At 49.1% G+C, this 25,964-nt stretch overlaps 15 protein-coding genes across 15 annotated transcripts; 11 read left to right on the forward strand and 4 right to left on the reverse strand.

Annotated features, from left to right (window-relative positions):
* Window positions 1-43: 43 nt before the first annotated feature.
* On the forward strand, window positions 44-3,367 carry IRR1 (cohesin subunit IRR1; the record flags this gene model as incomplete). Its single annotated transcript, XM_002553630.1, has 1 exon — window positions 44-3,367. The coding sequence occupies one exon, from the start codon at window positions 44-46 to the stop codon at window positions 3,365-3,367; it is 3,324 nt and encodes a 1,107-aa protein (XP_002553676.1).
* Window positions 3,368-3,535: 168 nt separating this feature from the next.
* EMC5 (Emc5p) lies at window positions 3,536-3,973 on the forward strand (the record flags this gene model as incomplete). Its single annotated transcript, XM_002553631.1, has 1 exon — window positions 3,536-3,973. One exon carries the CDS (start codon window positions 3,536-3,538, stop codon window positions 3,971-3,973), a length of 438 nt encoding a protein of 145 aa, XP_002553677.1.
* A 49-nt stretch (window positions 3,974-4,022) lies between these two features.
* KLTH0E04488g (KLTH0E04488p) lies at window positions 4,023-4,328 on the reverse strand (the record flags this gene model as incomplete). Its single annotated transcript, XM_002553632.1, has 1 exon — window positions 4,023-4,328. The coding sequence occupies one exon, from the start codon at window positions 4,326-4,328 to the stop codon at window positions 4,023-4,025; it is 306 nt and encodes a 101-aa protein (XP_002553678.1).
* A 442-nt stretch (window positions 4,329-4,770) lies between these two features.
* On the forward strand, window positions 4,771-8,544 carry SSM4 (E3 ubiquitin-protein ligase SSM4; the record flags this gene model as incomplete). Its single annotated transcript, XM_002553633.1, has 1 exon — window positions 4,771-8,544. One exon carries the CDS (start codon window positions 4,771-4,773, stop codon window positions 8,542-8,544), a length of 3,774 nt encoding a protein of 1,257 aa, XP_002553679.1.
* A 245-nt stretch (window positions 8,545-8,789) lies between these two features.
* ULP2 (SUMO protease ULP2) lies at window positions 8,790-11,903 on the reverse strand (the record flags this gene model as incomplete). The annotated part of the gene is made up of 1 exon (XM_002553634.1): window positions 8,790-11,903. The coding sequence occupies one exon, from the start codon at window positions 11,901-11,903 to the stop codon at window positions 8,790-8,792; it is 3,114 nt and encodes a 1,037-aa protein (XP_002553680.1).
* A 488-nt stretch (window positions 11,904-12,391) lies between these two features.
* TIM44 (protein translocase subunit TIM44) lies at window positions 12,392-13,831 on the forward strand (the record flags this gene model as incomplete). The annotated part of the gene is made up of 1 exon (XM_002553635.1): window positions 12,392-13,831. The coding sequence occupies one exon, from the start codon at window positions 12,392-12,394 to the stop codon at window positions 13,829-13,831; it is 1,440 nt and encodes a 479-aa protein (XP_002553681.1).
* Window positions 13,832-13,893: 62 nt separating this feature from the next.
* KLTH0E04576g (uncharacterized protein) lies at window positions 13,894-14,241 on the reverse strand (the record flags this gene model as incomplete). The annotated part of the gene is made up of 1 exon (XM_002553636.1): window positions 13,894-14,241. One exon carries the CDS (start codon window positions 14,239-14,241, stop codon window positions 13,894-13,896), a length of 348 nt encoding a protein of 115 aa, XP_002553682.1.
* A 602-nt stretch (window positions 14,242-14,843) lies between these two features.
* Window positions 14,844-15,830, forward strand: RPB3 (DNA-directed RNA polymerase II core subunit RPB3; the record flags this gene model as incomplete). The annotated part of the gene is made up of 1 exon (XM_002553637.1): window positions 14,844-15,830. The coding sequence occupies one exon, from the start codon at window positions 14,844-14,846 to the stop codon at window positions 15,828-15,830; it is 987 nt and encodes a 328-aa protein (XP_002553683.1).
* Window positions 15,831-15,914: 84 nt separating this feature from the next.
* Window positions 15,915-16,715, reverse strand: HIS6 (1-(5-phosphoribosyl)-5- ((5-phosphoribosylamino)methylideneamino)imidazole-4-carboxamide isomerase HIS6; the record flags this gene model as incomplete). The annotated part of the gene is made up of 1 exon (XM_002553638.1): window positions 15,915-16,715. The coding sequence occupies one exon, from the start codon at window positions 16,713-16,715 to the stop codon at window positions 15,915-15,917; it is 801 nt and encodes a 266-aa protein (XP_002553684.1).
* Window positions 16,716-16,882: 167 nt separating this feature from the next.
* On the forward strand, window positions 16,883-17,887 carry FAF1 (Faf1p; the record flags this gene model as incomplete). The annotated part of the gene is made up of 1 exon (XM_002553639.1): window positions 16,883-17,887. The coding sequence occupies one exon, from the start codon at window positions 16,883-16,885 to the stop codon at window positions 17,885-17,887; it is 1,005 nt and encodes a 334-aa protein (XP_002553685.1).
* A 649-nt stretch (window positions 17,888-18,536) lies between these two features.
* On the forward strand, window positions 18,537-19,937 carry PHO4 (phosphate-sensing transcription factor PHO4; the record flags this gene model as incomplete). The annotated part of the gene is made up of 1 exon (XM_002553640.1): window positions 18,537-19,937. One exon carries the CDS (start codon window positions 18,537-18,539, stop codon window positions 19,935-19,937), a length of 1,401 nt encoding a protein of 466 aa, XP_002553686.1.
* A 431-nt stretch (window positions 19,938-20,368) lies between these two features.
* QCR6 (ubiquinol--cytochrome-c reductase subunit 6) lies at window positions 20,369-20,878 on the forward strand (the record flags this gene model as incomplete). The annotated part of the gene is made up of 1 exon (XM_002553641.1): window positions 20,369-20,878. The coding sequence occupies one exon, from the start codon at window positions 20,369-20,371 to the stop codon at window positions 20,876-20,878; it is 510 nt and encodes a 169-aa protein (XP_002553687.1).
* A 1,423-nt stretch (window positions 20,879-22,301) lies between these two features.
* Window positions 22,302-22,490, forward strand: RPL29 (60S ribosomal protein eL29; the record flags this gene model as incomplete). Its single annotated transcript, XM_002553642.1, has 1 exon — window positions 22,302-22,490. The coding sequence occupies one exon, from the start codon at window positions 22,302-22,304 to the stop codon at window positions 22,488-22,490; it is 189 nt and encodes a 62-aa protein (XP_002553688.1).
* Window positions 22,491-22,737: 247 nt separating this feature from the next.
* On the forward strand, window positions 22,738-23,613 carry RRT5 (Rrt5p; the record flags this gene model as incomplete). The annotated part of the gene is made up of 1 exon (XM_002553643.1): window positions 22,738-23,613. One exon carries the CDS (start codon window positions 22,738-22,740, stop codon window positions 23,611-23,613), a length of 876 nt encoding a protein of 291 aa, XP_002553689.1.
* Window positions 23,614-24,589: 976 nt separating this feature from the next.
* Window positions 24,590-25,656, forward strand: RPL2A (60S ribosomal protein uL2; the record flags this gene model as incomplete). The annotated part of the gene is made up of 2 exons (XM_002553644.1): window positions 24,590-24,593; window positions 24,896-25,656. 2 exons carry the CDS (start codon window positions 24,590-24,592, stop codon window positions 25,654-25,656), a joined length of 765 nt encoding a protein of 254 aa, XP_002553690.1.
* Window positions 25,657-25,964: the final 308 nt, after the last annotated feature.

The raw sequence follows: 25,964 nt of genomic DNA on the forward strand, positions 1-25,964 counted from the left end.
GTATAATATGATGTGTACGCGAAGCTATCCATTAATAAATTGAATGTTTACGCGTTTGAACGTAACAACAGCATTTCTCGGGAGACGAATTTGCATTAAGAGATTAGTTGCCGAAAGCATGTCAGAGGTACGACGTTCAATCAGAATCCGGGACAAGTCCTCTAGAACAGATGCTGAGGATGAGGACGCCGACTCTCTAGGTCTGGTGCATGCCGATGACCGGATCGACCTTGGAAGCGAGTCTGAAGAAGATGATGATGAGGACGCGAATGAGCGCGACGACGAAGATTATCAAGACACAGCTATCAAGAAGCGAAAGAGATCCGCTAGTGAAGCAGGAACAGATTCTAGGCGGGGAGCAAAAAAGTCTCGACTTCCAAGCGCCAGCAGGGGCTCTAAAAGGAGTCGTGAGGCTTTCCAGCAATTACAGCAAGACTTTGAACCAACGCAGCTTTTCCAGGCCTTAGCTGAATCGGAGGACATCTCTGTGGAGGAAACGGCCAACGAGTGGCTGGATTTGTATTCTGAAAGCAGAGAGAGGGCGCTTCAGGAGTTTATCAATTTTATATTGAACAGCTGTGGCTCCTTGGTCCAGGTTCAAGAACATGACGTGACATCCAACGAAACAGCGAATGAAACGGTGGCAGAGATTCAGCTGATGTTTCAAAAGCAGGGTTTGCACGAGAATCATTTGCGAATGAGCAAAACAAATAAGAAACGCGCAAAATTCAAACCGCTATACCAAAATTTTACTGAATTTATGCACAAAGTGATGGAGCTTTCCAACGAACGTGGACTGCTTTACGAAGAATCGCCGCGCGAATCGGGAGAGTCCAACTCACTGATACTCGACATTTTGACGTGGTTATCGTCATTTTCTGTAAGCAAGCTGAGATGTCTCAGACATGCTGCTACTCTTTGCATGTACTCTTTTCAAGATTACCTTACAGAGTCGAGTGTGATTCTAGAAAACAACTACTTAGTCAAGCTAAGGCGGCAATTAAGCATGGAACAAAAGAAGAAGAGAGCAAATAAGAAGACAGCAGAAAAGCTAGAAAGTACTATTGCTGAAATCCAGGAAACGAAGAGTGCAGTCGAAAACAGCATCGATAACATCATCAAATTAGCTTTTGTGCATCGATTCAAAGACGTTGACGAAGCAATTAGGGCAGATTCCATTTCACATTTAGCAACCTGGCTAGAAAACTACCCTGAATATTTCATGAAAGTGACATTTCTAAAGTACTTCGGATGGCTTCTATCCGATTCCTCTGCAATGGTGCGGCTTCAAGTCATGAAGGTGCTTTCGGAAGTGGTGAAATTTGACATTAGGCGTAGTAAACACAAAGTGGGCAGCTCGGCATTACGCCAGTTTTTTGAAAGATTTAAGCAGCGGATTCTTGAAATCTGCATCAAGGACGTGGATATGCAAGTTAGGCTTACAGCCATCCAAGTCTTAACACAAATAAATTCGTTTGGCTACCTAGAAGACACCGAGATATCAAAAATATCAAGTTTAATATTTGATTACCAGGAAATCAACATTGCCTCCTCCGCTAAACACGCGAAGTTTTTGGCATCAGTTGCAAAGTTTTTTGCTACAGTACAGAAAGACAAAATTGATCAAGCTTTGGAAGCCCATTCATTTCCTAGGAAGCTGAGGGGACTAGAGCCCGAAGATGTGGTTCGCGTCGGGTTTTTTATGCGGTCCCTAATTACATCGCTATCAGCTTACCTCAAATACTCCCAGGATGATACCAGCGTTCAAGAAAGAACTCACCTTCTTTTCCAGGCCTCTGAATTCTTACAGCCATTCTTTGGAGATTCCATAAGCTCTATGTGCAAACTACTACTATATGACGGCGATCTGAGTGAGTTTGCCGAGATAAGCGAGAATGATGACAGTAACGAAAAACTGCTTCTCCTTCCTGGCGATGAAAATAGCACAATCCAGTTCATGATCGTCCTCAATGGGCTATGCCATGGCGGCGTGAATAATAAAAGTGCGAAGAAAAGCGACGTCATATCCGCAGTTCTGCCTCACTTGGAGCAACTTTTTGCAACACTTCCACTGCACTCTGCGGTCATAACGCATCACCTCTTTGGCATATACATGTTATTCAGCTTTGAAGACTGGGGTTCTGCAGGCCTGGAAGGCGACTTCCAGAAGATCACAGAGGTAATCGTGAAAAATTTCGACCGGATGCAGTTTAGCAATGACAAGGATGACATCAAACGTCTCTCTTATGCAAAGCTGCTCCAGTTTCATCAGCAACTCGATCTGCCTAATTTAAATGAAGTGTGGAAGGATCAAGTGGGTCATGTTAGAATACCTTTGCAGGTATTTCTAGAAACGAGGGGCGACGACTTTGAGGGCCAAGGCCTCAATGAGCTTTATAGAACCGTTTTCGAATCTTACGTTAACAAGCTGGTACTGCTCGGCAAGGTTGTTCCTTTGGATTTCAGTAAAGAACTCATGCAGCTATTTTTTTCCAAAGTTGTTGGGAAGCTGCCGCAGGCCTTAGAGTTTCTGGAAATGGAAACTTTAAAGAGCGTCGATTTTAAATTCGTGGCGCTAGTGGTCCTCTGGAATCTTCAAAGATGGTATGAAATCCTGCAGAATACTTCAGACGCTAGTCCAATATCAAGAGGCGTCCTCGATATGGTGATTGCCATGGTGAAAGAGTTAAGCGCTATTCTAGTTACTCTTGCCACAACCCAGTCTAGCACTTTGCAGGCTCGCTTGCACGTGGAATGGAGGATATGTGATGCTTTGGCTGATATTTTGACTGCTTTCAAAATGTTCGAGCTTAACTTACCCGAGAAGGATTATGAATGGAAGCACGTTGTGTCCCGTGAATATGCAGTTGCTGTTAAACGCGATCTTGCCGAGGTTTTTCTAGAGGTTTTCCTCTACCTTGAAGGTTTGTGGGCCAAGGAGCTTGATGTCCAGTTGGATCGTTTTGAAAACGAAGATGTGGATCTAAACAACATTTCAGATCACACCTTTGAAGGTGCAGAGCAGGAACTGTTGGTATACGTCGTTAAACTAAAGAGTCTTCTAAAGTTGGGGTTAATTGAAGATCCAGCGTTGGAAAAAAGAATATCTTTGAACAAAAGCATACTGGGCCAAGATTTCCAGTCTATAATTGATGAGGACGCTTTTTCAACAGAACCAGGTCCTAAGAGAAGTCTGGCCTCCGCAAACCACGAGCGCCAAATCTTCGAAAATCGCGAACTTAACAGTCCTGAGGAATTGGACCCCATCCAGGAATCATCGGATCCACCGGAGGTGCCGCGTTTGGCAGACCCGCACACCGCACAGGAAGACACAGAGCCCCATGGATACAGTTCTGAATTTCTGTAGCTATTGGGAATCTTGTTGCCATCCGCCGGGATCGCTCTTTCGCCAGCCTTTTATAGCGCTAATATTTTGTACGAATTGATTATGTTGGCATTGAATTAGTTTTAACTAAGCATTTAGGAAACCTGCGTTCGAAACAGAGATTGACAAGCGACAGAAATATCATCATAAATGCCGTTGGTATCTAAGGCCTTGCTTGTACTGGCCATTTTCCAACTTTTGCACTCTGGTTTCTCTTCGCATGAGTTTCTCACCATCAAGAAGCGCCTAGTCACTCAAAGTAACCTCGACGTTGCGCACTTGCAGCTGCCGAAAGATGTCCAGTTAGAAGCCATGTCGGGGGTAATTCTACTTATTCTATCGGTTTTCATGTCTTTCAGCAAGCTCTGCTATTTGTCATTGGGTGGGAAGCTTAAGGTTCTGAGGGTGAACGAATATTTGAAGGAGATAAATATGAACAAAGCCACAAGTGACAAGAACCTTGCAGGGTGCAACCCATACGGCGAGATGTGCTACACGCCCAACCTGGTTGACGTACATGCCAAGAGAGAACAGGTTGCGCAATGGAACAAGATTCGCGATCCGGAGCTCTTTGCCAAAAAAGACTAAGCCGTACATTCAATAGACGCTAAGTATAGCTATACGAGAACGCATTACCTCACTGTTGAGAGAAAAATGGATTGCTGCGTGGAGCGTGCGGACCTGCGTTGACGCTCTGTGATGGAGGCCGATGGGGCGCTTGTTGGCCCAACGGCTTCTGGAGTGGGCTCTCATGCGTGGTGTCGTCTCTAACCGGAGCCTCGGACTCTAGCAGATCGGCTTCCGCTAGAACCGTTGCTGACCGCTGTAGGTTTCGCTGTTGTGCCTTAATTTCCCTCTGCAGCTTGAACTCCTCTAGCTCTTCCTCCAGCTCTGCCAAGTCTTCGGGACTGAGGCCTATTACAGTTGGCTCCCTTCTGATCATGCTATATGTAAAAGTGACCAGTCTTTCGCAGAATGGGTTGCTTGAAGGGGCTCCAGTCCCGGCGTCTTGAGGACCCGATAAGTTACTGGTTGACCTGCTTGAGCGATCTGTTACAAAGCCTGTAGCTATTTCTAACGTGTATAATGATGTAAGATATTATTTGCCCGGGGGTAGGGCTTAAGAATTGGGTTATTGGGGGAGCTTGGAAATTTGTAATGTTATTCTTTGGGCGATCCTATTGATAGCTCGGCCCTCCTTTCCCAACAGTAACTGCCATTTTTCCTCAATTGCATCTGTAAATTTCTTAGAAATAAGCCGTCTACGTCGTAAAGTTTAAAAATTTTGTTACCTAACTGGAAAGAAACTGATTCAAAGAGAGCGAACAGCGCATTTACAAGATTATAGCGGCATATCACGAGTCAAAATAAGCCAGCTTCATAGAATGGGAGTGGCAGCAGAAGAAAGCTCTGGTGAGAATGAGCATTCGGCAGCTCTAAACGCCAGCTGCCGAATCTGCAGGGGAGAAAATACATCAGATAGTCCACTATTTCATCCATGCAAATGCCGAGGTTCTATCAAGTACATTCACGAAAGCTGCCTGTTAGAATGGGTGGCGTCCAAAAACGTTGACCTGGCACGACCAGGCGCTAACATCAAGTGCGATATCTGTCATTATTCTATTCAGTTCAAGACGTTGTACGACGAGAACATGCCGGACCGTATTCCCGTGGGGCTGGTCATACGCACTACGCTTGGGTCCGTTTTCAAAGAGGCGCAAGCTGTAATACGCATTGTGATGGCCACCACTTTGCTCGTTGTGGGCATCCCTCTGGCATGGAATACTTTGGGGAAATTGATCGCCATGCTGTTGTTTGGCGGAAGTCTTCCCATTCAAGGCGACTTTTGGAAGAGCTTGCTTTACGGATTTGAGGCAACAGTGCCAGAAAACCCATCCAAGTTAAACATTGCTCTTCAACTTTTGAAGAACTACAGATTCTCCCTAACACAAATTGTTTTTCTCACAGTAATACACATCGCCCTCTATTTTCAATACGACATGGTTGTGCGGGAACCCATATTCCGCGAGATGGTGTACCACAACATCGGTCCCCGCTTCAATGGTGAAGAGCTGGCAACATCCCTCCATAACGCCATGCAGTTCATTCGGGCGAATGAAGAACGACTGCGCGCTCAGCGGGCAGTTCCTTTGCAGGAAGACCTGCTTCGTGGTCAAGACCTCGGATTTGGAAACGAAGGTATCCAGGCGGGAAATGACGAGCACAATGACGATAGGCACAATTCCACCCATAGGAATCGCGGAAGCGAAGATGGCATTTTTTACAACGGGGAGGATGACGAAGATGATGACGATTACGAACCCAACGAGGCAGTGGCTTCTGAAGAGTCAATTGCTTCCTCAAGTTCTAGCGATCACGAAATTGATGACGAGGAGCGCCAGCAGCTGGACGAGAACAACGGCGTTTTCAACTTCACCATGAATCATGGCAGAGATAACGATCTTGAATTTATGGTGCAAAACGCTCAACAAAACGCCGAGAGGGAGCAGCATGAAGAACCAGCTGTGGGTCCAGGTCGCAATGATGGTGCAGCTGATCCTGAGGAGGCCTGGAACCAAGAACGTCCAGCAATCTTCGGCGTACAATTAAGATTCAGAAACCTGCCTTTCTACTTTCTTGCTGCGACAGCGTTCTTGGCGATATATCTTTACTTGACCTACGCTATTCCTACATTCTTGGGCAATCTGCTCTTGACCATTTACAGCAAAGTATTTGTTTGGGCTTTCCGGGGGTTCATAAAGCTTGTTGAGATTTCAAGAACACCAACACTCTACAAAGAGTTGTCGAGGCGCTTCCCCCGTATTTCTTCCCTCAATTTGTGGCTTAACACTAAGGCAATGCAGATCTTTTCATTCATATCCTACGTGTACACCAACTACGTTGACTACAACAATAAGACCTCAACCGTCGCGCAATCTATACCTGCCTTGGCCACGTACAGCACGCTTCTTGGAATTTTATGTGCAAGTACGGGGATCATGAGTAGAGGCTATGGGCCAAAGAACGGTATGAAGAACTCTAATCTCCGATTTGTATTCCACCTTTTCTTCGCAATAAGATGTTCGCTTAAAGTTTTTCTATTGTTCGGCATTGAACTTGTTGGTTTTCCTGTCCTAGCTGGTTTGATGATTGACTTTTCACTGATTAGCCCATGCCTGACTTCGCATAACAAATTCCTGCTTATTGGAGGGCTCGACATATGGTCTCCAGCAAAGTGGGTCCTTTATTGGGTTATTGGGACATTCTACATGTGTTGGTTCGCGAAGTATGTCGCTATGATCAGAAAATACATTATTAGACCGGGCGTGCTATTTTTCATCCGGTCTTCTGATGATCCAAATATCAGAATTTTGCACGATAGCCTAATTCATCCTATGAGAGTCCAAATTTCTAGGCTGCTTCTGTCAATAATGCTTTACGCCTTATTCATTGTTATCGGATTCGGCTTCCATACTAGAATCTTGTTCCCTTTGATTCTCAAGTCCAAGTTGTTGCCCTTTGAAACTGCTCAAGATGAACTGTTTTTTTACGGGATTGCTGCGATTCTCCACCAGCCAATGCGTATAACCGAAGCGAATAAAAGCTTCAACTTGTATGTTCGGCAGTATTGGACGAAAGCTTTTGACCTTTCCTGCAAGAAGCTTCGTTTGTCTTCTTTTATTTTGAATAAAGACATATCAACGGAGAGAGGGTACATTGTATACCGTAATCTTTTCTACAGGTTTTTTTTCTCTGAGAAAGCCAAATGGTCAAACCCAGACCTTTATGTTGACCCTAAAACCCCGGCTCAGGCTGATGAACTCTTCAAAGCTAATCTAGAGATACATGCCTATTTTGTGCCCGACGGAACCCTAATGCGTGTACCAGCAAACGATCTTATTTCACGGAATTACGTGCAAACGCTCTTTGTGCCGGTCACAAAGGAGAACAAACTTTTGAAGCCTCTCGATGTTGAGTCAATCAAAGAGAGGAACAAAGAAAACGCAGGAGATTATAGCTATCTTGACGACCAAAGCACAGAATTTGATGCATACACGGTCGTGTATACGCCCCCTAACTTTAGGTCAAGGTTTTCAACTCTATTACTGCTAATTTGGGTTTTTGCCTCAGTTTTATGCATGACTCTGGCACTATTTTTTAACTTCGTTGGAAGACTAATGCTGGTGGCTGTATTATCACCCTTTTCAGGTAATGAGAAAGCTCGCGGGTATCTATTGGCGTACCGGAAGTTCTCATCCGTAAGCTTATGGCCCATTGCTATAGGTGCATGGATTACAATGCGCGGAACAGAACTATTTCACAAGTTTAAGATGACCAGGGTCGTGCACGATGAATATGCTGTGCACCCCGAGGCCGGCGATGGAGCCGAGAATGACGGCGGCGTTAGAGAACCAGAAAATCTCGAGCCTGCTGCAGACTTTGAAGAAAACGAGGAAGGTGCCAATGCGCCCTTGCCCCAAGATAGACTGCAGTGGCAAGGACGACTACTATTCATTTTGTTGGGTAAAATGCAAGCCATAAAGTACTGTATTGTACTATACTACAATTTCGCATTCGTTTCGCTCTTCGTTGAAATTTTTATCTTAAGAATTGAAAAGCCCTGGAAAATTGACACTTTCTTCACACCAAATTCTTGGGCAGAATTTGGCACTGTAGTGAGCGAAAGACTTGTGACTTTTGGTCTTTTTTTTACTTGGTTTGTGTTGGCCTCGATCATTGACGCAAGGAAGTCAATTCAGCGTATGCTACAGCTAGGGCAAGATGAAAGGCTAAAATCTTTGAAAATTCTCGTTATCGATTTGGTCAAGGAATGTGTCCTGACGGCAGGCCTCAGCTTTGCATTGCAAATGGCTTTATGCACATATGAGTATCTGTTAAAGGGTCCCCCTTCCTATGAATCAGTCTTGTCGGCGTATTCTTTCCTGAGAACAGTCCGCCCTTCGCTGTCATCATCAGAAGTTCCTTGGACTATCCCTCACAAACTTTTCTTTGTCATTCCTCCCGTGTTGAGCGGCACTTTCTATCTACCCAAGATCTTCAAGTCAGTTTCTGATTTCATTAAGAAATCCGTTGTTAACACAAGGGAGCAGGTCTACGGCAGGGGCAAGACCCTGACAAACCTGCCTGAAGGATTGTGATGAATTAACAATTTGTAGTCATTTGCATGCTCGCAAAGTTACATAGAAACTTTTATGTGAAATATTTGGCACACTGTCTTTTATACTTGAATGTTTACAAAGTAACAAAAAATATTAAAAAACTGTCGCAAAAGGACAACATGAAAATCAACTGTACCAGATTTCTGTTTATGGATTTGTGCTTTAATCTTTAGGGATGTATGATTAAAACTAAAATGCTAATGACTGTATAACTTGAGACTATACTAACCCTTTCCTGGTTTTCCAAGATGTTCAAGTTTTGGTGAGCATCCAAGCGAGTTCCTAAACTTATGCACACCGGATCTTCTGGTTGAGCTTTCTTGTTCGCCATCGCAACTTTCTTCGCTTCCGCTACGGTCAACGTCAATAGCGAACTTTTTTGTTGAGAGTCCATCATCGATGTCCTGTACTTGGTCTTGGATAACGCTTCTGCGAGACAGCGGTGCATCCAAGGCTTTTAAGTGCGGTGACTGATGAATTGAGTCAGTACGGTCCGAGACCTCTTCATCCGCTGCACCACTGTATTTAGACATAGCAGCTTGAAATTTCCTTACAGGCGAAAGCTGCTTTATAAAGCTTCCTTGTGAAGAATGCTGACCTGATAGATCTAAAGATCCTGCAGAGTTTGTACTCACCAGTCTCACATCATCGTCGGAGTTGCAGTCAGGGGAGCTGGTGAGTCCCCCGTTTCCTTTATTCTCCTCGTAAGCCTGTGAACCCAAAATGGCAATGCCATTTGTTGACGAAGGTGAACCGAGGACTTTAGACCCTTGACTGGGTGCTCTAAGATCCCTGTCTTCGTCATTTTCGAGGGTTCCCGTCCCGCATGTTATCTTGTCCGGATCTGGAGCATCCTTATGTTTAAGTATCACGTTATAAGATGCGCCGCTTGTAGAGTCCAGTCCTAAGGCCGAAGCCTCGATGTCGTCACGAGTCTCTTGAGTACCATGCTTGGATTTTGCCTTGGCAAAGTACTTAGAAACCGAACCTTTATCCTGGGCTGGATGTTCCGATGACGCTTCTGATAATTTTGCTGGCAATAGTTCTGGCGAGCTTTCGAGAAACCTCCTGTCCTGACTTTTGTAGGCCTTTGATTCGCCTTCAACACCACCTGCTGAAGTTTCAGGTCCTGTGATCATGTCAGTTTTTGGTAACTCAGAGTTTAAAGTAGGAGCATCCTTCTTCGAAGAAGCACAGAGTTGATCTTTACTTTCGGGAATTTCGGGAGTACTATACTGGCCCTCATTAGGCTTTGAAAGCTCCTCGTTTATTTGCCCAGAAGTCTGCTCTGGTCTCGTAGCTGGTTGTTCATAATTCTCAATTATTTCAATATCACTGTGCTCTCCATCACTTTTGATTCCGTCATCTTCGCTGGTTTCAGTAACGCCATTTAGCTTATTGAACTCAATTTGCTTCTCCTGCAGCTTCCAAAGAACGCTTCGTAGATCCGGACGCGCATTTATTCTTTCCTTCTTCTCGAAATACTCATTGATGACTTTGGATGCAGTTTTGTTTTTTGACTTGGCCGACTTCCATAGCTCAAAAGTCTTCGTTGGATTCTCAAAAAACTTTCTAGTGTTAAGAATAACGTGCACCCCACAGTCGCTCATATTTGGCTGTTGTGGAACGAGACAGCTCTTCATTTTTATCTGATTTCTTGACACTTCCAGACCATATTTGTCTGCAGCATACGCAATTAAGAACTCCTTGATGGGTTCCACTTCACGAGAGTGGGTCTGTCGAAGGGAGTCATAGACAAGTATTGTAACAATGGGCGAAGTGACCGACAGATCGTCTGAATTTTCAATGTCATCACCATCAGCGCTTTTTTGGTGCTTTTCCTTGAACTCGCGCTCTCTTTTAAGGAAGGAGAACAGAGACGGGAGGTTCTCAATTATGCATCCAAACCAATGATAGTTTATATTAATAGGCATCACGAGATATTGCTTTTTGAAGAGACCAGTGTGATTTACCCACTTCTTGACATTATTATAATAGTTGTCGGCGTTGCTGATCAACTTCGTGTAGAAGAAAGACGACAAAACATGTACTTTTTCCCGAACTATAGTTCCCCGCCTAATTGAATCTTCCGTCCAATATTTCACAAAGAAGTCTAAAATGGAGTCGTTAATCCAATCGTGATTGTAGAGACACTTGAAGTCTTGATTAGTGACTGATAAAGTAGTGTTGTCATCGAATTTATAGAACAAAGAGGGCTTGAAAACTTCAGGTTTTTCGTAGACTGTACAGGAATCATCGAACGAAGTGCCATCTGGACTGGAGGCTTTGGTCGTCCTTGTGGAGCGCCTCAAACTCGATAATGTATGTTCTCTCAATGAGTTGCTCGATTGAGGAGGTGACCCAGTATTGCCGTCTGTATAAAATTGCGTCGAAGGTATGGTATTATGACTGGCTTTATCGTCCTTGTCCGGCTCTGTCTCATGAGGAACTGTAATCTTGAATCCCGAGCTGCCTGAGCTGGACTTCGATGACTTCGAGTGGCGCTTTCCAAGCGACTGAAACTCTGGCTTTTCCCAAAACCTGCGCTTAGAAAAAGCTTCCAACTCTTGGCGTGCTACGGCTTGCTTCATAGTGCCTAAAATAGCTAGCCGATTTGAGAGTACTGCAGAGTCGATCATACTGTTTTTGATAACCTCCTTGAGGCGGATGAGGTTCACGTCAGCTCCTACATTGCTGCTCCAAAGAAGAATTTTTGTTTTTTCTGTTTTGCAGGTGTCGTCTAGGTCTACGCAGCGCGAGTGTTTCAGTAAAACACCCATATGGCTCTTGAGGGCGTCAAAGTAAACTTTTTCGCAGTCTCGCAGAAAATCCACTTGAGAGCCCTCTATGTCGGCACCCTTCCACCGTATGCTAAATCTGACACCTTCGTCGTCGTTCACAATCTTGAGCACCGAATTTGATTTTACTATTTCTTTGCCAGTTCGGATCACCACGCGCACCATGCCGCTGGATTTACAGACTTGCGCTCCTGGCGCCGCATCGGAACTAATTTCTGGAGAACTCAGGATCAGGCTAGCGGATATTTTTTGTCGCTTTCTGGCCGGAGTCGTATGCACCGGCGCATCGCTCTCGATTGTCACAGGGCTTTCTATGGGCGATCTATCTCCTGACTCGTGGGCCTGAGAAGCACGAAGGCTTGAGTTGGCCGAGACATCGGGCATAAAATCGCGTACTGACGCTCTATTCAGCTCCTGGATGACCTTAGGATCCTTGCGATGTGAAGTGTAACGCGTAGGAACGGGGTCTCTTCGGCTCATTGACGAAGATAGTGTATCAATGGGGGCCATGCCCCCAAGCCTACCTGGTCTCCTGCCCATCGTAGCCCAGTAGAACCCTCCGAAATCGCTTGCCAGGCCAGTGGATCCTTAGCATCTCATGTGTTGAAGAGGTCGTCTCAGTTCTAGCTACTCAAAAGACAGTATTGACAGCGCCGTGCAAGACTACATATAGTAAACTCAGGACTTTATGAGCGCTTGCAGATCTTAAGAAGGTGCGGTCTATTACAGTTGGTCCAACGGGCCCCAAGTACCGTCTCAGTGTTCTTCAGGGCACAACTGTGTCATTGCAAGGCGCAAAACAATTATATAAAACAAACCTAGTTAGGAACCGCTGTAAGCACAGGGTTGCTCGAGCTTGAACATTCAATATATCGAGTCAGAGCCAAGGAAATAGCAGGCAACAATTACAATGCCTTGAACGCGTCCCCTCTCCGTTTATACTGACGTTTTGTTTTTGTTACCGATTGAATTTAGAATCGAAACGCGAGGCTTCGAAGAATATTCAATAAAGACAACGCATTGGCTCAATGGTCTTTAATATAGCAATGTCTATCAGCGAAACCCTCTTGGTAGTAAGTATCAACGCCAGTGATCCAAATGTTCTTATTGGCGCTGTCATTTTGGTCTCTTTAGACACAGTCATCTTAACAGTGAAAAAATTTGATATTCTAATATCATACGTTCTCAACAGTATCAACCAAAAAGGTGTCGCCAGAGGCAAATTCAGGATGTTGAGACCCGGAAGGCCGCTTAAGAGCGTGGTAATTCGTCGTAACCTAGCACAGACATTTAAGGCCTGTCAGGGGAACCCTAGGTCGCCACTGCAGATCTTCCGCGAAACTTTCAAACAAGAGTGGAAGAAGTCGCAGGAGCTTCAAGACAATATTAAGGCGCTACAAGATGCGTCTGGCAAAATTGGAGAATCCGAAGCATACAAGAAGGCCAGGGAGGCATACCTGAGCGCGCAGAAAGGGTCGACAATTGTGGGAAAGACCCTGAAAAAGACTGGAGACTCTGTGGAGAAGATCGCAGCCAAGGCGTGGGAATCTGAGATCGGTAAAAGCACGCGTCAGGCCGTGAACAAGACTGCTGCGAAGCTTGATGAGTCTTTCGAGCCCGTGAGACACACGCGGGTGTACAAAGATGTGTCCGAGGTGATGGACAGCAGTAACAGTTCGCGTTATGGTGGTTTCATAAGCAAGGAGCAGAGGAGACTGAAACTCGAGCAGGACATTGCGTCCGGAAAGAGACCCAAGGCTGTCAAGAGCAATGAGGAAGCGGGTACCGCATTGGTGGCCACTGAAATTGAGGCCAAAGAATCTTTCGGAAAGAAAGTTGACGACTTCAAGGAGAAAACCGTTGTAGGAAGAAAGCTACAGGATGTTAAACAAAAACTATGGGACGAGAGTGAGAACCCATTGATAGTGCTCATGCGTACTATCGGCAACAAAGTTGGTGGTCTCTTCGCCGAAACGGAGTCAGCGCGGGTGATGGGTCAATTCAAGATGATGGATGGCAACTTCAACAGCGAAAGTTTCCTGAGTCACCTGAGAGAATACATTATCCCCGAGGTACTAGAAGCGTACGTCAAAGGCGAGGAGCAGGTTCTCAAGCAGTGGTTTAGCGAGGCTCCCTACAACGTGTACGCCGCGCAGCAGAAGGTGTTCCGCGAGCAAGGTTTGTTCGCGGATGGCCGTATTCTAGATATCCGTGGCGTGGACATTGTCAGTGCCAAGTTGCTGCCTCCACAGGATCTCCCCGTACTCGTCGTCGGTTGTCGCGCGCAGGAAATTCATCTCTACAGGGACGTCAAGACCGGCGAGGTGGCTGCTGGTACGCAATCCAACATCCTCATGAGCTCCTACGCAATGGTTTTCACGAGAGACCCGGAGAACATCGATGACAAGGAAACTGAGGGCTGGAAAATCCTAGAGTTTGTACGCGGCGGGTCCAGACAGTTCACATAAGGCAGCGAAACGAAGATAGCACCAAACTTGTACATATAACGAATTTAGATCCCTACTTCCTCTCATGCGCGCTTGCGCACGAGGCCCTTGCCCAAAACCATCTCGTAAATGCGGTGGCCCACCAGTTGTCCGCGTATCCTTACCATATGCAGCCATGGTTTCAACGCTATCAGAGCACTAGTCCAGAGAATGCCTTGTAAAAAGGGCATTAACAGGACGTCGCGCAAAACAACTTTGCATATCACGGAGGCACTTATAGTGGCGTCTGCGTCAGTTGTGCTGTGGCCCTGGGAAGTGGCCTTCTGATTTTTGCTGGCTTCTCTGCGCAGCGCTCTCTGGAACGTTTGTTCGAAACGCAGGTCCGGGACGGCGACTTTTTGGGCACCTGTCATTGGTTTCAGGCCATTCATTTCAAGCACGGGTCCAATGGTTTGTGGAAAGGAACTTTGCAAGCGCGTAGGCCTTTGTTTAGTTGTTCCCCTGCTGGTACGAGCTCATTACCAGTTTGAATGCCATAATTAATGCCACTGTCGTATGAAACGATTATGGATGACGTGAGGCAGGCGGATCCGAAACGCAGTTGGAGGAGGTGGGAGATGCGCCAAAAGAACGTTCATTTGACCGCTTAAATGATGTGGTATTAGGGTGTGATTCTACTATTTCTCGGCCAGCTTTTAGCGCGCGGGCTCGTGCTCAATTGAAGAAATGTGCCGAAGCTCCCAGTACCAAAATACATATGGGATGAGGAAGATCGAAAACAGGTGATGCTCTAGTCCGCCTGCGTAATGCACACAAAATGTTTGTATACGTCGCCAATTCTAAATATTGCCATGGTTGTAGAGTACGTGATGAACTTAAATTCAACAACACACGTGATCGTCACGTGGTCATAGAATCTCGTGAAAATTTGTTGTGTATGAATTAACACCAAAGACAACGCCAGCAGCGTTTCGGCAAGCAGCAACTTGTCACCGCTTCCTCAGCGATCCAGTCCACCAGCGAACCCGAAAACATGGCAGAAGAAGGACCTCAGGTGAAGATTAGAGAAGCTACCAAAGACAATGTGGACTTCATTCTCTCCAACGTGGATATAACGATGGCCAACTCGTTGCGTAGAGTCATGATAGCAGAGATCCCAACACTTGCGATCGACTCAGTGGAGGTGGAAACCAACACCTCTGTGCTGGCAGACGAATTTATTTCGCACCGCCTGGGCCTAATCCCGCTGCAGAGCAGCGATATCAATGATCTCATCTACTGCAGAGACTGCTATTGCGAAGACCACTGCGACCGATGCTCCGTTGTGCTGACACTGCAGGCCGTGGGCGAGAGCGAGTCGACTACCAACGTCTATGCCAAGGATTTAGTGATCGTAAGCAACCTGATGGGCCGCAACATCGGCCACCCTATTATCCAGGACAAAGACGGTAACGGCGTACTCATCTGCAAGCTGCGTAAGGGCCAGGAGCTCAAGCTCAAATGTGTTGCCAAAAAGGGTATCTCCAAGGAGCACGCTAAGTGGTCACCTGCGGCGGCTATAGAATTCGAATACGACCCTTGGAACAAGCTAAAACACACCGACTACTGGCACGAGACTGATGCCGCGGCAGAGTGGCCGCAGTCCAAGAACTGCGAGTACGAGGACCCACCAAACGAGGACGAAGCCTTTGACTACAACGCTAAGCCAACTACATTCTACATGAACGTCGAGACTGTTGGGTCTCTGACCGTTGACCAGGTCGTCATCCGCGGCATGAAGACTCTGCAGGACAAAGTGGCAGACATTTTGTTCTCACTGAAAAAAATGGACCAAGACAAGGTCAACTTCGGAGGCACTGCGGGCATGGTGGATCAGGACGGAGGAGCTATGCCCGTGGAGCCCGATTCCGGCTTCGCATACGGCAGTGGCGGGCCCAGCAGTGGTAGCGGAATGGGCGGCGGCCCGGGCGCTCCTTTCGGCCACACGGGTCCAAGCTCCGGGTTTGATGATGCATGGTAAATAAAAGAAGGAATTTCGACAAAATAAACAAAGCACGCGGGCATTTAAACGCCTGCACTGTATAATTAAATTGGAAGATAAAACCTATTGGGCGTGGTCTCTGTGATTCCACTCGCAACATTCCTTGAAGGCGACTAGGTTACCTCCGAATATGTCAAGAGAGCTACCATATGTCAAATCGACTTTCCCGTGGCTCAGCCTATTCATGAGTGCCAAGTCCTGTATACTCTTGGCTCCTCCTGCGTATACTATTTTGAGGTGTGGCAGGTGCTCGGTCCATTCGTAGAGCTTGGCGACCAGCGCTTCATCCACGCCGCGGCACAGGCCTTCGACATCAGCAGCGTGAATCAAGAACTCGTCCGCGTATTGGCTTAAGCGTGAAAATGTGTCGTGGTTCAGCTCCAAGTCTGTGAGTTTTTGCCATTTATTCATGGCCACCACCCACTTGTGCGATGTGCCGTCCTCCACCTTTCGGCAGCTCAAATCCACAACCAAGCGATCCTTACCGCATCTACTGGAGATTTTTTCCAAGTTTGCAAGCTGGAATTCCCCGTTGCTGTTGAAGAGCCAGCTTGTGACGATCACTTTGCTGGCTATCTCTAGCCACTCCTGGCAGTTGTCATAGTTGATGCCGCCACCGACTTGCAAGAATCCGGGCACTGAGGCCAGCGCGAGGCGGGCAGCCTCGTCGTTGTTGGGTCCTAACTTGATGACATGGCATCCGGAAACCTCGTTATCTCTGTACAGCTTAGCATAATAACTAGATGAGTGTTGCGATACAAAGTTGGTCTTTAAGTCTTCCTTTTGGTCCTCTTTCAAAGTACCGCCCACAATTTGCTTCACTTGGCCATTGTGCAAGTCAATGCACCCCACGAACCGGGTCATTGAGTCGTAATACGTAGAGTTGTGCGTGTTTCTGCATTTTTCCGAGTACCGGCATGCTGAGATGCCTGGAAAATTATATCTGCACATTTTTTATAAATGTTCCGTCAAGCTCATCGCTGTGGCATTCGGAAAGCGAACACTAGCTAGGAAGGTGAACACGGAGCGGTATGTCGGACGATGACTACGCCAAGCAGTTGGAGATCCAGCGGAAGGCTTTTGAAGCTCAGTTTGGGTCTTTGGAGGCCATGGGCTTCGAAGACAAAACGAAGAACGAGACACAAGAAAATTCATCCAGCGTCGAGTCGCAGGAGTCCGAGCAGGAGGACGGAGACAACTCGAGCGACGAGGCTGAAAGTGATGCGAGCTTCCACGGTTTTTCTGACGACGAAAGCTCTGCAAAACAAAAAGCAGCGCACGGCGCCAGCCGCGCTCCCAGGGTGATAAAGTTCGGCGGGGTGACCGACGCCTACGTACCGCCAAGCAAGAAGGAGCAGAAGCTGCTGCGGCTGGGGAAAGCGCCTGTACGGAAAGAGTCTGAGTCGGAGGAGGACGGGCGCTCTGGCGCGCGCCACGGCGGCAGCGACGGCGAAGGAAACGTCGAGGCCGAGAATTTGCACAACGACTTGGAGCTGCAGCGGTTCCTGAAGGAGTCGCATCTGCTGAGCGCGTTCGGCAGCACGCCCAGCGGTGCGGACCTTACGCTGCAGACTATGGACAACGTGGAGTACAAGGACGACGCGGTGTTCGGAAAGGCGCGCGCGCGCACCCTCGAGATGCGCTTGCAGAACCTCTCCTCCGCGAACGGCCGCTCACGCAAGCTGGAAAAGGTGCCCATGAACATTCGCAAGGGCATGGTCCAGAAACACACCAAGCGGATCCAGCAGCACGAGCGCGAAGCGCGCGACGCAGGTGTTGTCCTGTCCAAGGTTAAAAAGGGCGAATTCCGCAAGATCGACCGCACCTACCGCAACGATATCGAGCGCCGCATAGGCAGCGGCCAATCTGCCGTCGATCCGCAGCGCATCAAGCACCGCCAACGCGGGCTTCAAGTCAACTCCGTGGGCAGGTCTACGAGGAATGGCCTAATAATTAGCTCCCAAGAGATAAAGGCTATCACTGGCAGCTCGGGGCCCAAGCGCGCCGGTGGGTCCAAGCACAAGCGTCGTCGCTAGCCGAGCGACGGCTCCGTTACAAGTGATACTCATCGGCTTTATCTCGGAGGCCAAGTTTGTATATATATGATAAAGCGCTACTAGTCATGCATGTTCGCTCTTTCTTGCCTGTAGTCTCGGCATTGTTTCCCGCTCTTTGGCTTTTGGGTCAAGTATGAGAGCTGCATAATTTCTCGGATAGCCCACGTTTCTTGACGAGTCAGAACTATCAACCGAGTTCGAGCGCAGAGAGCGCCCAAAAAGCGGCAACGAAGAGGAACCAAAGGCCGGAAAACGCCCATTTCTCGGTCAAAGGAACACTGGCGGCATGGCGCATTAGACAGTGGCGCGCCTGTGCGTGGCCGTGTGGGTTTCGTAAATGCACGAAGAGTTGAGAAAGACGCCGTACAGGTTGACTCGTATCGAAGGCCAAATATTATATTGATATGGAAATATAATTACATACTGCAGGCGTTGAATAAACGCCAAGTATCTGTCACGAGTGTTTGAGCAGGATCTCAGCAACATAGAGGCTTGCAGAAGTATTGCAAGCGTTCAACCAAAGCGCGAAGGTTCTCATCGGACCTTGAAGGCCTTAGTCCGTTGAAAGCACGCGAAAACATTGGTTCACGAGCTACCCAAAACACAGCAGCATTAGCCCCGTTACCAAATGAACGAAGCCGAGTCCTTCGATTCTAAGAGCATTCTGGATCAGGTCGACCAGTATTTGAGTGACCAGAGCGTGCGCCAGGGCGAACAGCCGGGGGCCGCGCCGTTCCAGGAGCTGAGCTTTCACGCGTTGCCACACGGGCACGAGCACAACCAGGACGCGGAGCACGGTTCCGAGAAGGGCCGGGAGCACGGACATAGTTTCAGCCAAGGGGACCACAGCGCGCACCTGGGCCATGGATTCCAGCTCGAGCTCGAGGTCGCGACGCACTCTCACGTGCGCCCTGACATGGTGTTCTCGCCGGTCATATCGCCTGTGGTGGCTCCCCAGCACCCCTCCCACACGCCATTTTTGCGCTCACAGGCTTCCGGCATGAGCGGTGGCGCGAGTACTAAGCCGTCGTTCTCGCCGCTATCCTCTCCAGCGATCGACGCGCAATTTCCGGAGTATCCGGGCGCGAAACGCGGGTCATCCTCCTCATCTTCGAGGGGCAAAAAAACGCCATTGTCCACGCCTGCGCTGACGGCCACCACTTTCAGTAACTCTTCCGGCTCGAAGGTCGCGAAAAACAGCCCACAGCTCTCGAGCCGCAGGTCTGCTCTGAGCAAACGTAAAAGCGCTGCGACCAACTGGGACGACATGTTCAAGCTGCCCGACAGTAGTATCCCACCGCCATCCGTGCCGCTTTTTGGAAGCGCCCAACAGCAGCAGCAGCAGCAGCAGCAACAGCAACAGCAACAGCCTCAGAATACCTCTCACTTGCACACTCATTCGCTATCGGAGTCTGCAGATGACACAGTTTCTGGTTCGTGTTCGAGCGCGTCCTCAGTTCGTGCGCGTGCGTCTGGTACGCCGGCGCTGCCATCAAGGGACCCCGACGGAGCAGGGCACAACGACTTCAATGTGACGCCCGCGACCCTAATGAACTACCCCAAGATTATTCTGCCGTCCAATTCCCGCGACGTCGGTTCACACGCGCAGTCGCCGGTACGAGACCAGTCGACTTACGCGCATTCAGGCAACGGCCACGTAATCATGGCGACTGACTCGCCTGTCATCCAAGCGAAGAACCCGAACCTGCCGCTGTCGCGTCACGCTAGCAACACATCAATACCTACACGCTCCACGCCCGAGCTGCGACCCGTTCGTAAGAGCAGCAAGTCGTCACTCGTCGACAGCGGGCCGGACCCAGACGAAGACGAACAGGCCAAAAAGGAGGTTCACAAAGCGGCCGAACAGGGCCGCCGGAACCGTCTCAACACAGCGCTCGCAGAGCTCCATACTCTCGTGCCCGCAGAAATGAAAGAAGCGGTGCTTATTCCGTCGAAAGCGACGACGGTGGAGATGGCCTGCACTTATATTCGGCAGCTAATCCAACGGGTAGAGGAGCTTCAGCGGTAAAATCGCACTTCAGCATATTGGTGTATCGTGCTATGCCCGAAGCCTGAGCCGGCCACAGCTTCCTACTCTTAACATACTTCCGCTTTCTCATTATATAATAGCCCTCGGCGCTAAATGCCAGTTGTTCTAATATTTGCAAATAGGCGAGCAAACATGCTCGCGCGCATGCCCAAGCATTCTACCATGGCCTAAAGGTTCAGCGGCTCTTGCCGGGCTCGCTGTCATGTTTTCAGGTTGTCGTTTTGTCATTAAGTGGCGCGGACTGCTGAGCCAATAAGATCTCAAGGAAACTTTGGGCCGATAGTATTCGAAAAAATTTAGTATGATGAAAGTAATATACCAAGACTGAATGCTGGGAAGCACTAAACCTAGTATATCGTCAGAACGCTAAGTTTGCAATTGAAAGGCTACAGTGGTTGCGATAAGTCAGAATGATTAGCAGCATTACCGAATTTTTGGAGGAGGTGAAGGACGCGTTTGTGCCTACGGTCGCCAAGGCCGAGGAGCAGGCAGAGGAGTCCACGGACGACGACAAATCCGAGAACGATGACAAGCCAGAGGACGACGGCGAGGCCGCCGAGGGCGAGGCCGCCGATGCTGAGAGCGCTGACGCCGATGCTGAGGCTGAAGGCGAGAGCGACGGCGACGAGGGTGAGGACGAGGACGAGGACGAGGACGAAGACGAGGACGAAGATGAGGACGAGGACGAGGAGGAGCAGGTCGACCAGATGGATGCGCTGAGAGAGGAGTGCAAAAACAAAGAGGAGGCCAAGCCCCTCGTCCACCACTACATGGAATGTGTGGAGAGAGTGCACAAGGCGCAGGAGGACCCAGGCTACGCGGACTCCGAGCACAAGGAGGACTGTGTGGAGGAGTTCTTCCACTTGCAGCACTACATCGATGGCTGTGTCTCGCCTACGCTTTTCGACCGCTTGAAGTAAGCGCCCTCCGAACTGCGCTCAGCGCCTCATGAAATGCCACGGAAACATAGGAAACAACAAGAAACTCAACACCAAAAGAGGCCCGGCCCGCGCCCAGTCACTGCGCCAGTGGGGCCTCCTGCATCGCCGTGCCGAAAAGACCCGATCCGCAACGTATTTATTATATTGTAGAAAAACACCCCTAACGCCTGTTTATTACTGTAGTTGAGAGAACGCTGCCCGCGCGACAGACCGCGCCACCGGAGTGGAGCATACTATGTGAGCAACCGAAACTCGCCGCTCCGGGCGCCGCTGGCATGCTGAAAGCCCGATCGCGGTAAGAGTGGTATTCCAGAATTTCCAATCCAGTACCTACCAGAGGTGCGTACATGGAGTTATTCTTACGGAGCTGTCAACATAGGGCTGATCGCAGGGCGTGCGCACACGGCGCGTCCACATAGCGGTAGAAACGGACAGTTTTCGACGGCCTGCTTTCCCATCGCTCAGAAACTGCAGATCAGAACCCTAACAGCTCCAGAGAAGCGCCATGCCAACGGAAAAAAACGTCACATTGGCCTGGCGGCTAGCCATACGTACGGTGTGACATCAAAACACACACGTGAGTAGCATGTGACGTTAAGTCACGTGCCGCATTGTTCAAATCAGCGAAAAATGAGGACTGCTAAACCCACACACCTGGACATCTTCAAATTTGAACAAGAAAAAAAGAGTGGATCATTTCATAGGCTAAAGCACCGTCAGTAACTCATTGGCAGAGCTTCCGCCTGCGCCTGGGGCTGCGCTAGGCGGAGCGGCTCCGCCTAGCATGCATGGCGGCAGCAGTAGCCAGGCTGGGCTCCGGGCAGGCTCCCAGCGGGGCTCCACCGAGCAAATACCCCCGGCTGGTTCTCCGCCGGGGCCCAGGCAAGCAGCGCCGGCTCCTCTGGCGTCGCCAGAGTATGATGATTTCGCCACATATAGACAAACTTGACCTCTAGTGGATAGCCGGCTGGTCCAGCAGAGAAAGTTATCGAACGGTACGTACAATACGCGTGGGATACGATACAGGACGAAACGAGTACGATGACATAGGAGAGAGCGCTGGGAGTTACGCTTTCCAGGCCCGTTGGCCCGTTTTTGAAGACCGACCCGAACCTCTAAGCCGCAGGAAAAACGAGGTGCGCATACTCAGGGGCACAAGCGCAGTTCATATGTGAATGTAGCCATCATGATGGGTGCGTGGGATTGCTCGACGAGGCAGGCGCGTATGAACAGGGTTTGAGCATTGTCAGGCAGTGTGTTTCGCAGCAGACACAGCAAGCTGACGTCTGCCGCGAGCGTGCCGAACTGATTTGCGCCCGGCTACTGAAAGCTTCTCAAGCGCCTCTTTATCTCGTCTCGCGTCCTTGAGGCCGCTGCTGTTTTACTAACTTTTTTCGCAGAAATGTCCAAGTCCAAGAACCATACCGCTCACAACCAATCTAGAAAGGCTCACAGAAACGGCATCAAGAAGCCTAAGACCTACAAGTACCCATCCTTGAAGGGTGTTGACGCCAAGTTCAGAAGAAACCACAAGCACGCCTTGCACGGTACCGCCAAGGCCTTGGCCGCCAAGCGTGCCGAGAAGAAATAAGTCTGAGATTCGATGTTCCTCGCGGAATTGACCTAAAATACTCTGTAATTTTACATATCTCTAGATTCATCTTCAAGTCGTGTCATTTTTACGCATGTGTCGCGCGTCTGCGCCAGATATTGGCCGGCGACAGTTTTTGTGACGCTGTAGTGCAATTAGCACATCACAAAGACAAATGGAAGCCACCTGTGTCAACAATCAAAAGCTGGAGCAAGCACCGTATAACAGTAACTAAACGCCACCAGTCATGAGCCCTACGCAACCAAACCCCGCAGCCGCCTTGAGCGGTTCCGCCGAACCCCAGACCAAGCGGATATATATATCCAACTTAGATTTTAGCACCACGGAAGAAGAGCTGGAGCAGTTCTTGCAGGAGTTTCGTGTTGTTTCTGTACTGATTCCTAGCCAGACCGTGCGTGGATTTCGGAACAGCACAGTACGTCCATTGGGAATTGGCTATGCAGACTTCGCATCCGCCGCAGACGCGCTTCAAGCGGTAGAAAACCTCAACGGCAAACAGCTTCGGGAGCGCACGCTGAAGATTAAAATGTACGTCCCATACTCGCCTCGTGCCCGCGCTGAGCGCAGGAAGGAGAAACGCAAGGTGCCGGCTCCGCAGGCGGAAGAAAACCCAGATGCGGCGCCTCAAGACGCGCAGCAGCCACAACCTCCCGCCCCTGCAGAAGAGCCAACGTCGAAGGATACTGTCTACTGTGCGTATTTGCCCTCCAAGGTCACAGACGTGGAACTGCGCGAGTTTTTTGCGGACTACCAACCGCAGGACATCTACGTCTACAGAACCAACGGCTCGCGACGCAAAGTGTACTTCCACCGCCGCTTCACAGCAGCACTTGTGACGCTTGGCGGGGAGGCCGAGCTTGCCAACGCGATTGAGACTCTGGGGACCCGTCGTTTGATGGGTAAGAAAATAACTCTGAGGCCTGCGCGGCTGTCCAAGGTTGAGGAGGTTCAGCATGCAGCTGCGAGAAAGCTTGAGCTCGAGCAGATTCAACAGCAAACGCGGCAAATCGCCGAGCACGCAATGGCCATGGAGGAACATCGCCAGCAAGAGGCAGAGATCCCCGCTGCGGAAACGCCCGACGACGTGGCCGCCACGGCGTAGAGGGCAGGTATTATTTTTTGCAGTAGCTACGTAGGATAATAGAAGGAATGGCAACTGACAATTATGCCAACGGTCGGCGGCTGGAACCGCCTTCGCGTCTTTCCCATTGCGCAACTCGTTCCCGGCGTCAGAACTTGTAATAGTGATCCGAAAAAACCTAGTAATATATATACAAGAGTTCTCCTGTCATGAGAGCAGATGAGAGCGCACGTCTGCCCGGATCAACTTGAAGAGGAAAGCTTCTGTAGAGCAAATGTGACGATAGTTTTTGAGTAATGCAAGTACGAAAAACCTGGGGATAATAAGCCAGGCATAAAGGCGTGAGGCATCAACTGGTCCCAATGCTTCCACGCCGTCGAAAAACCAGGCCCGCGGTTGCATCCGGCATGTGACAAGATTAATCTACGCTTGCAATAATATTCCACTGACGCTCCTTCTACAAAGTTTTAAACATTCCCACTTTATTATGCCCACTTCCGTCTGTTAACCAAAAGCTAGGCCGTCATGACAAGCTCTTCTGTATATGACTTTAACCTTCGAGTACGTATCACGTGTGACATATCTAATGCGCCGTACAATATCACATCATTTGTCTTTGACTGCTCGAAACCCAAACATCCAAGGAATAAAACTGAGTCGATAATTCTTGCGGATTGTGCCGATGGAATTCTCCTCCACGCACAGCATCACGCGAGCTAGGCAGGGCGCTGCTCTGGCTCCCCAGCGCTCCTGCCGTGGACGCTGCGCGCTAGGCAGAGGCTCTGCCTGGGAAACTTCCTCCTCCCACCGGAGTGTGCGAATCCTAGGCAGGCGAGCCCCCACTAGGCTCCCTACGCAGCCGCTCAGGGGCGACGGACGCGCAGGCTCACGGGGCATCAATGCCTGGTAAGTTTTCCAAAATTTTGAACTTAGTATAGACAGATAGGTCTGGTACACACGTTTGAAGAGGGTCAGACAAACCAGAAATCAATAAGCAATGGGTATGTTGGTGACATCAATAGAAGGCAGCGCAAGCAGCACGGGAGTTTAGGAGCGTCCGAGCTCTTGAGTGATGGAGATTCCAGGGCTTTCCAGGTACGATGAGATGTTGAAGCTGAAAGATCCGATATGATGGAACAGAAGAGACAGACAAAGCACCAGCGGGTGGCGCTTACAATGCGGTGAAACGCTTGTATTTTGCTCGGACTGCAACCTAGAGGACCAGGCCGAACAACAACATGCTCACGGGGCACGCTTGCGCTCGCACACATACATGCTCGCTCATGTACTAACCCACTCACAGGTAGAGTTATTCGTAACCAAAGAAAGGGTGCTGGTTCTATCTTCACCTCCCACACCAGATTGAGACAAGGTGCTGCCAAGTTGAGAACTTTGGACTTCGCCGAGCGTCATGGTTACATCCGTGGTGTCGTGAAGCAGATCGTTCACGACGCTGGTAGAGGTGCCCCATTGGCTAAGGTTGTCTTCCGTGACCCATACAAGTACAAGTTGCGTGAGGAGACCTTCATCGCCAACGAGGGTGTGCACACTGGTCAGTTCATCTACGCCGGTGCTAAGGCCTCTTTGAACGTCGGTAACATCTTGCCTTTGGGTTCCGTTCCAGAAGGTACCATTGTCTCCAACGTCGAGGAGAAGCCTGGTGACAGAGGTGCTTTGGCCAGAGCCTCCGGTAACTACGTTATCGTCATCGGCCACAACCCAGACGAGAACAAGACCAGAGTCAGACTTCCTTCTGGTGCCAAGAAGATCATCAACTCCTCTGCTAGAGGTGTCATCGGTGTCGTCGCTGGTGGTGGTAGAGTTGACAAGCCTTTGCTGAAGGCTGGCCGTGCTTTCCACAAGTACAGAGTCAAGAGAAACTCTTGGCCAAAGACCCGTGGTGTTGCCATGAACCCTGTTGACCACCCTCACGGTGGTGGTAACCATCAACATATTGGTAAGGCTTCTACCATCTCTAGAGGCGCTGTTCCAGGTCAAAAGGTTGGTTTGATCGCCGCCAGAAGAACTGGTTTGTTGCGTGGTTCTCAAAAGACCCAAGATTAGAGTATTTAGAAATGTTACTGGTTTCTGTCGTATTTTGTATCTAACATTTGGTCACATCGTAAAACAATGAAAAAGCTAATCAATGTTTAAAGTCTTTATCTCTTCTTGTGTATATCAAGGCTTATAAGCCTAAGTGTCGCCCTTGAGGCCTGCTCCTCGACCTGTTTGCGATCTGAGCTTCGAAAGAAGGTATTATTCGCATCAATTTTCGGGAGCTCGTAGAGATCATTCATTGTTGAAAATCGAGCTCGTAAACAAACAGTTCCACCAAGTAACTCGAGCGTTAACTCGTCAACACAACACCTGAG

The sequence above is a fragment of the Lachancea thermotolerans genome (assembly GCF_000142805.1).
Source record: "Lachancea thermotolerans CBS 6340 chromosome E complete sequence".
NCBI classification, from domain to species: domain Eukaryota; kingdom Fungi; phylum Ascomycota; class Saccharomycetes; order Saccharomycetales; family Saccharomycetaceae; genus Lachancea; species Lachancea thermotolerans.